The sequence below is a fragment of the Hyperoodon ampullatus genome, assembly GCF_949752795.1.
Source record: "Hyperoodon ampullatus genome assembly, chromosome: 5".
Taxonomy (NCBI): Eukaryota; Metazoa; Chordata; class Mammalia; order Artiodactyla; family Ziphiidae; genus Hyperoodon; species Hyperoodon ampullatus.
Window position 1 is genome coordinate 90,578,603 of NC_136918.1, and position 14,631 is coordinate 90,593,233.

At 41.4% G+C, this 14,631-nt stretch overlaps 1 protein-coding gene across 1 annotated transcript in view; it reads left to right on the plus strand.

Annotated features, from left to right (window-relative positions):
* Positions 1-11,855: 11,855 nt before the first annotated feature.
* Positions 11,856-14,631, plus strand: part of MORC1 (MORC family CW-type zinc finger 1) — a gene marked incomplete at both ends in the record, with an annotated part of 187,542 nt that continues 184,766 nt past the window's right edge. Inside the window, one exon of the mRNA XM_079704879.1 lies at positions 11,856-11,920. Coding sequence (XP_079561005.1) covers positions 11,856-11,920 — 65 coding nt within the window. The remainder of the gene's footprint in view (positions 11,921-14,631) is intronic.

The window sequence follows — 14,631 nt, forward strand, 5'->3', positions numbered from 1 at the left end:
AAATGGGTTTGATATAGTTTGTATTCTAAGATAGAGTATTAACATGTCATTTTTATCATGTCATGTCATTATTATCAGGTCAAACCTCTTAGAGGTACCATTTCCCTCCTAGGACTGAGGGAATAGCCCATTACACTCATGGTTTTGTTTTACATTTAGGCAGAGAATGACACAGCAACTATATCCCAAGATTGAATGAGAGTTTCTGTAGTCTGTCCTACAGGCAGAAAGTAGCTGTTTAGTGAGGCACAAGAAGTCAGATTCAGGCTCAGTTGGTAGAATGCAGAAACTATTTTTGAATTACTATGTAGAATATTGTTTTGTCTTGGAAGCTGGAGCTTTTGTTTTTATTTTTATTTTTTTTTCTCAATTTGTGAGTAAAACGAAGCCCTGTTGTAGGCGAATAGAAGGTATAGTCTTTCTTTAACCTTTTCTCTCCACTTAAGTACACTATATTCCCTCTTACCATCATAACTATTCCCGTTGCGGAGCACAGGCTCCGGACGTGCAGGCTCAGCAGCCATGGCTCACGGGCCCAGCCGCTCCACGGCACGTGGGATCTTCCCGGACCGGGGCACGAACCCATGTCCCCTGCATCGGCAGGCGGACTCTCAACCACTGCACCACCAGGGAAGCCCCATCATAACTATTGACTTTTCAATGCTGTTGTCAGGACATGGGGGCATGTACCCCATCCCTTCATATATTAATAGCAGGAGCTGGATTCATTTGGAGATATTAGCTAAAATGTTGGAGAAAAGTATTCTGCTTTGTATTCATTTTCAGTGTGACTGCTACAGATTTTAAAACTTGCTACAGCTTAAGATGCGTTTGGCTTAATGTGGTTTGGTGAAGTTTAGGCGCTTGCCTAATAGACTTCTCTTTTACTAGATGTAGGTGGTTCAGGGTCTTTGAAAGATTGAGCTGATCCTTCCTGGTTTGGGGAGGAGGGGAGAGCTCCCCACTATCCAGGCTCATTGTCATCTTGAGATCTAGGCTACCCCTATTGTGCGGGGTTCCTCCACCTCCCACTTTCCCATTTATTTGCCAATCTGGACACCCACTATAGAGCAGTATGAAGACAGACAACAGGGAATTTACAGATTTATCCTTCAGGTGTTCCTTCACTCACCTATTTACTGGGCACTTCCTATGATCTAGGCACTTTTCAGAATCCATCTATTTTGAACACATTCCATATACATTGTTCCAAGTACTAGAGTTACAAAGATATGTCAAACATTGTTTCTTGTGTGGGAGAAGATCATTTCAGGGAAAGTCTCCCAGTGAGGCCAACTGGATATTTTCGTGAGGACAAATCCAGTTGAGGGAGGAAGAAAATTCCAGGAAAGGAAAGAGGATGGGTATAGCTCAAGGTGCTCAAATGGACACAATACATTAGTCAGCTGTCATTTGAGGCTATCACAATAACATCTGGGAATATTGTACTTAAGCAATCCTCTATGTTATTGATGTTCAATAATTTCAGTGATTTCTACTGTTTTTCACCATAAACAAATTGGAGTAATTTAAAGACGTGTCATTAATACAAATGTATACAGTCTAGCAGTTTAAGTAAAAATACCAATCTGTTTTATGATATGGTGTCAGAATCACACAACTTCTTGATTAAGCTTTGAGATAATGCATGCCAAGGCATTTTCCTCATTATACACTGAATAATTGATAGTTGATGATATGTGACATTTATTGAGCGTCAGCAATGTGCTAGCTAGTTTACGGAGCACAGAACTATCAAGGGACCTTGCCCAATTGGCTCACTATCAAAACACAGTCTGTCATTTGCTACGTCTTCCATGCTCCACTAAACTAAAAGCAAAGAAAGCACTTCTTGAGGATCACTGCAGTAGTGAATGGGGCTAGATTTTTCTCTGCAGGTGGCTCTGTGGACATTAGTATTAGTTCCATAGGGAAGCAATTTGTTCCCATGGTTCTGGTAATCTCAGAAGATAAACTTGATAATCTAGTGTAGATCTGAAGTAAAGGCTGTTCTATCATTTTATGATGCTTTTTTTTCTCTGCTGCAACCTGTAATTGAGCCCTCACCAGTGTGACTTACTCAGGATCAAAATGTAAGGGCATGTGTTTCGGTCTAGTGTATAAAAACAACAGCTGGATTCTCCAGGGAAAGGAATAGCTTTAAAGGATTTAAGTTATTGCTTGAAATGCCTTGTTCCTTGAGGAAAAGATGGGGGAGTTAAGATATAGGAGGTTATGGATGAGGGCATTTGAAAATGAAATGCCATGGGTGGGGAGGCAGATTGGGGAGCATAAACAGAAAATCTTGAGTCCTGGGTTGGAAAGGGCAAGAGGTTAAAAGGAGAACATCTGTTGGCACAGTGGCTGCATAAGGATGGTAGAAATTGCTTCCCATTAATTGTTGTTGGGTAGCGGGTATTAGTTTGTAATATGCTAGAGCATATTACAGCTATGGCATGTAATATGGCAGCTAGAGCTGCCATAGCAAATACCACAGAATGGGTGGCATAAGCAAAGAAAATTTATTTCTCACTGTTCTGGAGGCTGTAAATCCAAGATCAAGGTGTCCACAGACTTGCTTTCCTCTGAGACCCCTCGTTTCAGCTTTTCTTTAGCCTCCCTCTTGCTGCCTCTTCACATGGCTTTCCCTCTGTGCATGCACACATGCCTGGTGTCCCTGTCCTAATCTCCTCTTCTTACAAGGACACCAATCAGACTGAATTAGAGCACACCCTAACATTCTCATTTTAACTTAATTACCTCTTCAAAGGCCCTGTCTCCAAATACAGTCACATTCTGAGATACTGGGGGCTAGGTATTCAACATAAAGTTTGGGGGGGATATAATTCACTCCATAACAAGTTAGCAAAGAGAAAAACCTTCAAACTTGGGTAGTTTTGCTTTTCCCAACTCTTGTTTGTCCATAAGGAATAGGAGTATTTGGAAAGTTGACCAAAAATAGTGGATGGAGGAAGAGTCCCCCTGAGACTCTGTCAGCTGATGATGTTTTCCATGGTGAAATTGTTTTTCTCTCTTCAGTAAAAGAGAGGTTTGAGAAAGATAAGAAATGCTCTCTCACAAGCCTCTCTTTCTGTCTTTCCTGATTCAGATTCCATCCTAGGACTTTAAAAATTGTTGAATTATTTATATCTCTGGGTCAACATGTTGAGGCTAATGTAAAATTTTAGTTCCCATTCCCACGGAGGTTGACCACCAGGTTGATGGATACATTTCTTTTCCATGGACGCAAACTGTATTGGGACAGGTATAAATGGGCAAGAATGAATTAGAGAGCTTGGAAAGAGGCCTTTGTACCATGGCAGCACTGGTTTCATTTTTAGCAGGCTATTCAGATAGAGTTCACAAATTTCTCATGAGCCCTAAAACCAGATTATTTGGTTTATTCCTGGTCATATAATAGGCATTAAATGCATTATTATAGTCATTTTTTTGTTATCCCCTGTAATATAGTTCTCAAGCAATCCTGAGAATATTATCCTTTGGAACTAGGAAATCAAATTTAGTGCAGGTTCCAAGGCTCTTGAAATTGTGATTATCCCCATGTAGAGGGTTACTATAAGGAATAGAGATTTAACTTTTAATAGAGGTATAATGGCTTTCAATGTCCCAGTCCCCTTTAGGTCAGAGAGATGTCATATTCTCTACTGTCACCATCAGACTTTCTGCTCAGGATTAATAATCCTTTAGTTACTCTAGATGAGAACTGTGATGCCACAAAGAAGAGAACTTTAGGTGGGGATAAGAATGGAGGGGTAATCCTGAAAAGGAGGATGAGAAAAAGGAAGAGACTCCAAACACAGAAAGAATAAGCATTAGGACTCAGTCTAAGATAATTAAACAAAGGTATTTTATGGTCTGATTGAGATATGGTTATAAAGACAAGACCATGACAGAGTTTGGGGTATGTCTGTGTTCTAGGGGAAAGTGAAAGACAGAAGAGAGGGTGGGTAAATTACCAACTATATACTATTTTATCATGCACATAGCTGTCTTGAAGAAACTTTTGAATACATAAGTTATAAAATAATGTGAGGCAATACTTAATAAATCCAGCCAAGTCTAATGAGCCTAGTCCCTCGAACTCCTCAGCATATGATGGCATGCTTCTTTGTGGGGGAAGATCCTGCCGGTGGAAAATTGATAATAATAATTACTTATCACCTCAGGTATTATGGGGATTTTTATCTATTAGAGTTAGGTACAAGAAAAAAGGAAATTCCACTTTTGGAGTGGTGATATCCACTGCAAATATGACTTTTCAGTGGTGAGAGACTACCTAGGGATGGGGGCCCCTTAAATGATGGGGTGATTAGCTTTGGCAGGAAGTGATGTTCTGAATAGAGACAACAACCCAATTGACGAATTCGGTGGTTAGTGATCAGAGGGTAGAGAGTGCTTTTCCTAGGAATGGGGAGGAACAAGTTAGAAAGTTAAAGAGAAAGAAACAGCGCCCCCAAAGAAAGAGTGGTGGAGAGAAGCATGTTACAGAAACTGATACAAAGTCAGGAAGCCACTGTGAAAAGGATTCAGGCTCTAAACCAATGACTCACTTCCCACCCCCAACCTCCCTGTGTCACACTCAAACTGAATGATTTGGGGTGAAAAGGTGTGGAATTTGGAAACTTGAGAGATGTTATGAACTCTCAATCCCCATGTGCATACTTCATATCAAAGCCTGTTGGCATTTTTTGTTGATTAGATGTTTTCCAATAGCATTATGTGTTATCAGTCACCACACCCAGGAAGATGCTCCATCATTAACCATATCACTGGGATAAGGTCTAAGAGCAAGTTGCCTCTTCTGGACGGTGCTCCAGTCCCCATCCAAGGTAGGGATAGCGAGAAAATACCTCTGAGCCAGAAGAGCAGGATGGCATCAGTGTTTGAACTGGGAACCTTGAAACTAGCTACTTCCACATTCAGCCCACATTCAGTAATTCCTCTCTGCCACACCCTATGATTTCCCCCAGCAGTATCTGTGAAATGAAAGGCTTCACACCTTGTTGAGGAAATATCAGGCTACAAATAACAAGATGGTAGAGTGTTAGGCTGATGATAGATGCGCCCTGATATCACATCACAGGCTCATTTCTTTTACATGTTGGATTTTTTTGCACTACTTTTTTGTTATATTTATGGTAGAACAAAGATAATTGAAGTTCAACAGTAAAATAAAACCAAAAACTATTCTAAAACTGTTGTGCAGTTTTGATTGTAGACAAAATTTGTCCCTGCTCTAAAAACTTGTTTTTCATTACAACATTCTTTGAGCATACCTCAAATAACAGAAGTCTGGCAATTTGATATGGGAGGGATATGATAATAGTAAAAATAGTCAGCAAATTTTATATTAAAAACAAAAGTTTATTTAAGTTTCTGAAATATAGCAGGCATTTCCTGGATGTTATTGTGGTATGTTCTGGGGGGAAGACAATACAATTATGGGTAAGAAAGGTCCCCAGACTGAAAATTGTCCATTGGAGAACATACAGGACAATTTGTTTCATTTCAAAGGTCTGCAATTTGAATTAGATAAGAAATTTTAAGAGGTGGTTCTTTTTGCCACAGCAGGAAAAATGTGCTTACCTCTCCCTTTGAATTGTCAGTGATTCATTGCACGTCTGTAAGTGCTGTTCTCAAAGGTCAGGGTACGAGTCTTACTTACATGTGTGAGGCTTTTTTCACCTTTGAACTTTTTAAAAGACTCATTACAGAGTGCCCCAAAGATCAATGTGTGTTGTTTTATCACTTTGCTTTCTAATAATGCACTAAGTTTGGCTATTTGCAATGATTTTTTTCTTTCTTTTTAATTTTTATTGGTGCATAGTTGATTTACAATGTTGTGTTAGTTTCAGGTGTACAGCAAAGTGAATCAGTTACATATACATGTATCCACTCTTTTTTAGATTCTTTTTCCACATAGGCCATTACAGAGTACTGAGTAGAGTTCCCTGTGCTATGAAGTAGGTCCTTATTAGTTATCTATTTCATATACAGTAGTGTGCATATATTAATCTCAATCTCTCATTTATCCCTCCCCTCCCCCTTACCCCCTGGTAACCATAAGTTTGTTTTCTATATCTGTAACTCTATTTCTGTTTTATAGATAAAAGGGTTTTGTTGAAAGAAGATGGAACAAGTTTGAGTGGGATCTGGACACATTATTTCCCCTTCATTTTTTTATGGACACATCCCAGGAAATACAATTATAAAAAACACTGTCTTGTCTTCTCAGGGTGAGGCTAGTGTGTAATTCTAGGCAGCCTATTGAGTTGATATACAGCCTCAATTCAGAAATTAGACATCCGTATGTAAACAGGGGTTCAGGAGGGAAAATTTATTTGCAGATTTTTTTTGATCAGTCTTGACAAGTATTAACTCATAGCCACAAAATTCGCATTTCCCCATACATTCACCTGAGTGTGTCTCTTTTCTTCCTGGTATCTTTAACCAGCTTCTCCCATTCCCACGAGCTTCTCAGCCTCTGACTTCAGAGGCACACAAGGCTCAATAACTTCACTAATATTTTCCATAACACAAAATTACATTTTGTTGAAAAATGACAACCTGTTGTTAGCTAACTCCATTGAAGACAGGAAAACCACATATGTATTTCAAGTGTAAGACAATACTCTACTTGGATGTGCTGTTTGTTTCATGCGAAATCCTAACATGACAAAAATGAACTCATTCTCTTCTATCTTTCAAAATGGTAATTTTGGGTGCCTTACACAATACTGTCAACAGCAAGACCATCTCCCCAGGACTTCAAGCTTAAAACCATGGAGTAACTTTTGCCCTTTCTTTCTTTCCTACTTCCCTCAGACCCCTGAAGGACTAAGTTAAGCCAACCAAACTTGTATTTTCTCCTTGCATTTACTAGTATCTTGTGGTCCCATTTAGGAATGCCCACTCCCAGGTTTTCCTAATAACGACCTTTCTTATTCATCTCTTTCTCTCCATGGGCACCGCTCCAGTCCTCATTTCCATGGTTTCTTCTCCACTTTATTGCAAGTCTTCCAGAGATGACCTTTATGGCTACCTAAACTATCAGGGCATCCAGTTCATCTCTTTCCCACATAATATCAAATTCTCCCCAGCTCAGGAGGCTATTTCTCACTTTCTACTACAACACTCTGCTAACTAGCCTTCCTGCTTCCGGGCTTGAACTCCTCCAACCTAGTACTCACATGCACCCAGAGCAATCCTTACAGAGCACAAATTCATTCATAGCCCTCCATGGCTGAAGGCCTGACTCTGGTTTCCAACCCCCGCAAGATCCACTCCAAATTCTTCAGTACAGCAGTCAGGGTCCACCGTGACCTGACTCCCACTTCCTTCCCAGTCCTCTTGAAGCTTGCACCCCCTCCTCTCCTGCCCCACTTTGTGCCCCTCACTCCAGACACAGTGAGCTACCTATTGAATGTCTGTGTAGCTTCACATTTTTCAACTGAGCACTCTACCTAAAATGCCAGTCCTGATTCTGTTCACCCAACAAGTATAAGATCATCTTTCAAGGCAGTGGTCAAGTGCCATCGCTTCTTTGAAATCTTTCCTAACCCACCTCCCTCCTTGGAACCCAAACTTCTCTCACAGGACCTGTAACGCCTTCATGCATGAATGGAGGCTTTAAAAGTCCATCAGTGTGGTGGAAACTGTGCATCGTTTCCCTTAGTCTCCAAGCACCTTCTCTCTAATCCCTCCAGTTAGAGAGACTGAAAAACTAGAAACTATACCTAGATTCTGGATGTAAAAAATATTGTTTTGTTTTGCTGCTGCTAGGCAGGACGTGGGATGTGAGTGTACAGAGACAATGGGCAGCCTCAGCATTCCTGTACTTGGAAACCACCCTCATGTGTAGCTGGAGGCAGTTGCAACAGTGGCATCAAGAGGCTGCTGCCCTCTGTTCTGAAGCTTCATGGTGTGAGGCTGAATTCAGCTGTCCTGTGGTGGGCTCCTGACTCAAGCCCTACTATCTCTTCCATGAATTTTGTCAATATCCATTTCCCTGCATCATATTACTTGGTGTCTGATGTATGCAGAATGGTTTCTGTTTCCTACATTGAAACTTGATACACTCTGCCTCTATTAAACTGTAACCAGAAACATGATATTTATATTTTTATATTCTTGGAACCTACCATGGAGCTGGCTCTCACCAAATGAATGACTGATTCACTGCATGAGCCAATAATGGCTCAAAATTATACATCACTCTAAACATAAATTTCACCCCGATGCTCCAACTTCTCTTTAATGCTCTCCTTCCTTATCTGGCCAACACTGTCTCTTCCTGTGCTTTAGTCTAACAAGTCTAGTTATGATATTCTGTATACACACACATGTCTTGCCCCTTCCTCTCTCTCTTTGTTCTAATGGCTCCTGCAAGTGTCTTCCTCTCTACTGACATTTACCAGTTCTGGCAAGAAAAGACTTATAAATCACAGTTCATAACAAATAATCTCCTGCTGATGCCCAGTGATGGAAAGAAAGTATGCTTCTGGTGCTTTCTGGCATTATGCTTTGTCTTTATTTCTATTGGTTAAGAACAGTTTTGGCTACAACTAAAAGAAAATCCAATTATAATTACGTAAACCAATAAAGATAAAGTTTTGTTTCATAATGAAAACTCTGGAGGTGAGTGACTTCTGGCTTTGGTTTAGTCATTCAAGAATGCTTGGGACTGCTTCATGCAATTCTCTTGACTTTCCCTCATGGATGCAAATGACACCTCAAAATCCTGTAACTGCACCTGTATTTAAAGCAGAAACAGGAAAGAAGGGAGGTAGAACCATCCCCAACTGTGCCTTTTATCTAGTGGTTTCCTAGAAACCACTCAACACATTTCTGCTTTTATCTTATTCAAGAGGACTAAGTCAGATGGCCACCTTTGCTGCAGGGGAGTCTAGAAAAGCAAGTTTTCAGCTTTGATAGTAGAAAGAGGAAAGTTGGGAAGATGGCTAGTGGGTTAGCCAACCCAGAGTGAATACCATATTTTCTAACTCATTTACTACCATCACTATTCTTTGAGCAAGTTTTGGGCCTTATATTTTCTACCATCTCCAGGGATGATTATCACAGTGCTGAATATTTGGGAAGATAAAGATGGTCAATTATATGGGTAACAGAATTTCTATAATGAAAACTCCACCATTGTCTAACCTGGAGTAGATTGGAAGAGATGAAAACACACTGACTAGGTTTACACAAAAGCAAGAAAATGAGCAATAATGGTGTGAGGTGCTTTCAGAGACATTTCATTATTATTGATTGAGGGTTATTGGCCTCTTTCAACATTATCACCTTAATAGAATTTGTTTTCTGTGTTTATTATCTTAGGATGACGTCACTTCTTCTTCTTTTTTTTTTTTTTTTTTGCAGTATGCGGGCCTCTCACTGTTGTGGCCTCTCCCGTTGCAGAGCACAGGCTCCGGACATGCAGGCTCAGCGGCCATGGCTCACAGGCCCAGCCACTCCGTGGAATGTGGGATCTTCCTGGACCGGGGCACGAACCCGTGTCCCCTGCCTCGGCAGGCGAACTCTCAACCACTGTGCCACCAGGGAAGCCCGACGTCACTTCTTATAGTTCTTAGGAGATGGCACCCCATTGTGCATGGTTGGAAGGTACAAGTGTCCATTTTTTATGTTTATAAACTTTGTTTTGAGTTTAAACATGTTTGTGTAGAGTAATGAAATGTTGGTTCATACAAAGTTAGTTAAGCGAAATGGGGAAAGTGGAGTTTGAAAAATTTGAGCCGCCATTTGTGACTAGTACATGAATGTTGCAAAGCTGAAATGTTTGGTTAGGAAGAGCTGAAGAGTCTCGTATCCCAAATTGACTGTTCTTAACATCAGGATCAACCATAAGATGAGCAGATGATGTTCTCATTTTAAATTTCTCCTCCTTGTTATTCCCCTAGTATTTTTATCATGAAGTAATGTTAAAATGAATACTGAGGCAGGGCTGAGGGGGGTGGCTGAAACAGGCAATCCCAAAAGTATACCTTAAAGAGGAAACAAATTGCCTTTATGACAGCAGAGTGGCAAAGCAGAGATGAAATGGGGAAAAAGGCTTTTGGTGGATTGTGCACAATGATCTCAGGGCTCTTTTTCAGCACCATCTAATAGATCCCCCCTGCGTGTCTGTCATCCAGGCCAACCAGAAATGTCTAGTGCTTTGGGACTGCCCACTTACTGTAGGAGGGCTCTGCTCAGTTTATTAGACGGAGTGCTTCTGTGATAATTACACCCTTCCCTCTGGTAGAAATTAGGTATTACAGCCCATTACTAATTATAGGCTAGTGGCTCTGGTGCCCTCCCAAAAGTAAATTTCTTTGAGGTAGCAGCTGGAAATTGGGGGTAATAAAATAAATCCAGAAGAGGCTTGTCAAGCTTTTCTTACCCATAAAATGAAAATAGAATATCATACTTTCATTGAAGTTCTATGAAAGGAAAAATTGGAAAGATAGCTCACGTTGCTTAGTAAAGAGAATTTTGCTATCAAAACACCATCATAGCCACTGTTAAAACAAAAATGCAATCAGGAAAATTACTTGAAATGTTTGTGTTTACTACCGGTTTTCAAATTAGAGCACCATGTGCGCTTGGGTTGCCATTCAAATTCTCTCTTCCTCTATTGAGTCTTACAAATGTAGTAACAGATAAACTTCTTTCTTTGGAAGTAGAATGAGTACCCCAAAACTGACATTGTTTTTCTTTTTTTGTGAGCCTCACTGCTTGTGTAATGCCTGGAAATCACAAACACATCTAGTCCAGCTTCTTTATTCCATAGATACTTGTTTCTGATTTTAAAACTCTCATATAAAACATCTGCTGAGTACTATTGAACTACCTTATTTGCAAGTCATAGTGCCTTAGAATGAATGAGTTTGAGCACTTAGAGGTCAACTAGGTCTACTAATTTGTCATCCCAGCCAGCACCTTTCCAGAACACATCCTTGACAAATCTTGTTTCAGCTCAGGTTTGGGTGACTCAGTGCTTTGTATCCCCTTTTGGACAGCTGGCATACACAGCCCTTCCTTATATTTATCCCCAATCCCCCTCTTTCCACCTTCCACTTGCCCAGTTCTGTCTTTTGGAACAATACAGAATGTCTATTCTTTGAATCGCGCCAGCACATCAAACAATTGAATGGCAGCTGACAGGTGAAAAAGGTTCTCATGGAACACAAGCCTCCACATTCTGTTCTGATTGCCTTTAGTTCTTCTTTCCTTGCTCTCTCTGGCTGACCGCTTTTCTTCTTTCTTTCCTTCAACTGGAGAAAACACAACCCAAGGGACACGGACGGGTAAGTGCTGGGGTGAGAACACAAAGGGCCTTGACCTCTGCTGTGTAACAACCGCAAAAGGGAAACTATCCATTTTCCTTCCCTACCGTCCCCAGCTGCCTTACCGACCTCGCCACCCAGATTCTTCCCATTCTGTGTGTTTATGTGTGTATGTGTGTGTGCGATCATTTCTGATCGAATTCTGGCCCCAGCCCTGGGCTCAATTTTCCAGTTGGGGAATGACAGAAAAGAGTGTTTAGTAAGGTTACGTAAACCTCAATTCGGGAAGAGGAGCCTAGCCCAGACGCCTTATCACCAGGTGGATCCAAGATCAGCAACCAGACTTCACTTGCCAGACACTCGGTCCCACAGTGCAGGGTGAGCTTCGCGCTCCGGCCACCAGGGGGAGCGCGTGCTCGCCGAGCCACGTGTCCGCGCAGGGGCGTGGGCGTGCACGTGCACGTGCACGTGGGCGTGGAGATGGGCGAAAGGCTGCTGGGCCCGGCGTCTGGGTCCCCGAAGAGCGCGCGGGTCACGTTCCAGGCCATGGGCGACAAGTATGCCGCTCTGCGGCGGGCCCAGCTGCATCTGGACTTCATCCACGCCAACTCGTGAGTGCCTTGGCGTAGCCGGAAGGGGGGAGCCTGTCCACACAATGGAGACGTTTGTCCATCTCCTCATTCTACCATCCTGGCCTATCTCTAATGATTTCTCTCCCTAACACACTGATATTTTAAAGGTTAAAGTTGCCCTCCAAAGAATAATTTGTATTTTTCGATTCCAGCCGCTGTTGCATCCTGAGTCTTTCTGAAAATGTAACCTCTATGAAGATAGGAATCTCACATTTTAGTTATTACTAGGGCACTGTTCCTTCTCTGTCAGGCCAGTAGCCCCTTTGGCTACTCTTTAGGTGTTATATCGAATATTCAGATTGCAGACGCAGATGAAAGAGGTTTTCTTGTCCATCTGTTATTTCCAACACAGCAAAGCATAGCAGTGAGTGCTGTGTAATTCACAGTGGTATGTTGATTTTTTGGAACCTTTTAGTAATTTATATTTACTGAAAGTACCGATTGATAGAAAGGATGCAGCAGATTTGAAACCGCAGAAATGGAAATGTAAAGAAGCCTGGCCTTGCTGCTTGGGAAAAACAGTGTAATTTTTACAGACAACAGAATAAAACAAACAGGCAATATTCAGCAGATATTTAGTTTTATCTTGTTATCATGGAGAATGATTTCAAGCTGGAAAGGATGGTACAAGTAATTTAAAGTTAACTGAGGTAGAAGACAAATGAAGAAATAGCAATTTTGAGCAAGTTGAAAAATTATAAGCTGAGTGCTGGAAAGACTGTGAATTTTATCTTAGAAAAGTTCCTCAGCCTCAGTTTTGCATAGTTTCTATAGCTATTGCTCCCCAACCTCCCCCCCGCCATACTACCCCATTATCAGTTGGTGGTCTGGTAACTTAACAACAAAAGTGACAGCAGCGTGAAGCCACAGCGACAAAATCAGATACAAACTGGCGTAGTCTCAGCTCCCAGAGATAAAATTCTTATCTGAGAATTTTTACCTCAGTAAAAACAGGAGTGATTTTTTATTCCTCCTTTGCTTCACCCCCACATCCAATCCATCATCAAGTTCTCTTCATGCCATCTCTGTGTCTCAAATTCATCCATTTCTCCCCATCTCTACTGCCATCTCCCCTCTGGATTTCTCATAGCCTCTATCTAAACTAGGTTCTCTGCTTCCCCTTCTTGCTCCCCTATGATCCGTTTTCCTAAAAGCTGCCAGAATGAGCTTTTAAAAACTTAAACCAGATGTGTCACTCTTCTTTTTTTTTTTCTTTTTAATATTATTTATTTATTTATTTTTATTTTTGGCTGTGTTGGGTGTTCGTTGCTGCGCGCGGGCTTTCTCTAGTTGCGGTGAGCTGGGGCTACTCTTCATTGTGGTGTGCAGGCTTCTCATTGCGGTGGCTTCTCTTGTTGCGGAGCATGGGCTCTAGGCGCGCGGGCTTCAGTAGTTGTGGCATGTGGGCTTCAGTAGTTGTGGCTCACAGGCTATAGAGTGCAGGCTCAGTAGTTGTGGCTCACGGGCCTAGTTGCTCCGCGGCATGTGGGATCTTCCCGGACCAGGGCCGAACCCGTGTCCCCTGCGTTGGCAGGCGGATTCTTAACCACTGAGTCACCAGGGAAGCCCCAAGGTGTGTCACTTTTCTTAAAACATGACAGTGGTTTCCAGTTGCATGGGGACCAAGTATGAGCTCCTAACCATGGGAGTAGGAAGCACTGCACGACCTGGCCATCCCATATCTCGATGTGATCTCCCTGTTTTACCATAGCCAGAGGAGACTGGCCTGCTTATCTCTTTTCTGCTTCAAGGTCTTTGCACCTCCTGCTCTTGCTGGAGCATTTTCACTCCAGTTCTGCAAGGGACTGAGCTCTCATCTTTCAGGGTTCAGCTCATGTCTTCTGTGAAGAAAGGCTCTCCCTTCCTCACCAGTTACTCTTCCCCATACCTCTTTCTTAATAGCATTTAATCATTATCTGTGTTATCATCTTTATATGTTTGTTTACTTGTGTATTTTTCATATCCCCCACTAACTTGAACCCGCAAAGTGTAAAGAACATGTCTGCCCACGTTGGCACATAGCAGGCAGTCAGTAAAAATCTCGAGTGAAATGGTACAGAAACTTATATGGCATTTTGGCGGGGGGATCAGAATGATTGCAGTTACTTTCCTGAAAGATTGTTTAGAAAGGCTTGTGGTTTGAAGTGCTGCTTTTGTAAAGCATGTCACCGACACTTTTCTTTTGCTCTGTTTTAGACTTTTAAGTACTAACTTTCTTTTGAGTGAAGGACACCTTTTTGCAATAATTGCATTTAGTAGGTTTATGCTTTTTTTCACTAACAGTGAATATTTATTAAAAGGCAACTATTTTATAAGAACAGCTAAGCTCAGAAATCAGAGACATCTGATGTCTGCCATTAAAGGAGTTAGTTCTACTGTAGGGTATAATTAAGAGTCAAATGAATGGTGTACTAAGCAATTAGGATAGTGATTCACAAACTTGTCTCTTCATTAGAAGCATAGTAGGTTTATTCTGATGACGAATTTGAAAGCTGACTGGAGTCAAGAGACCCCCTCATCAGCATGTGTTTACAGTTTAAAATTCCAAAAATAGATATAAGTATGTATTTTTTTAAAATAAACTTTTAGCTAACGTATCATCCTGTGGCCTGAGGTATTTGGAGTCACTGAGACATTGCAGATTATCCTTCCTCCTGTACAAATGAGCAGATGTTTTTTGATAAATGGGT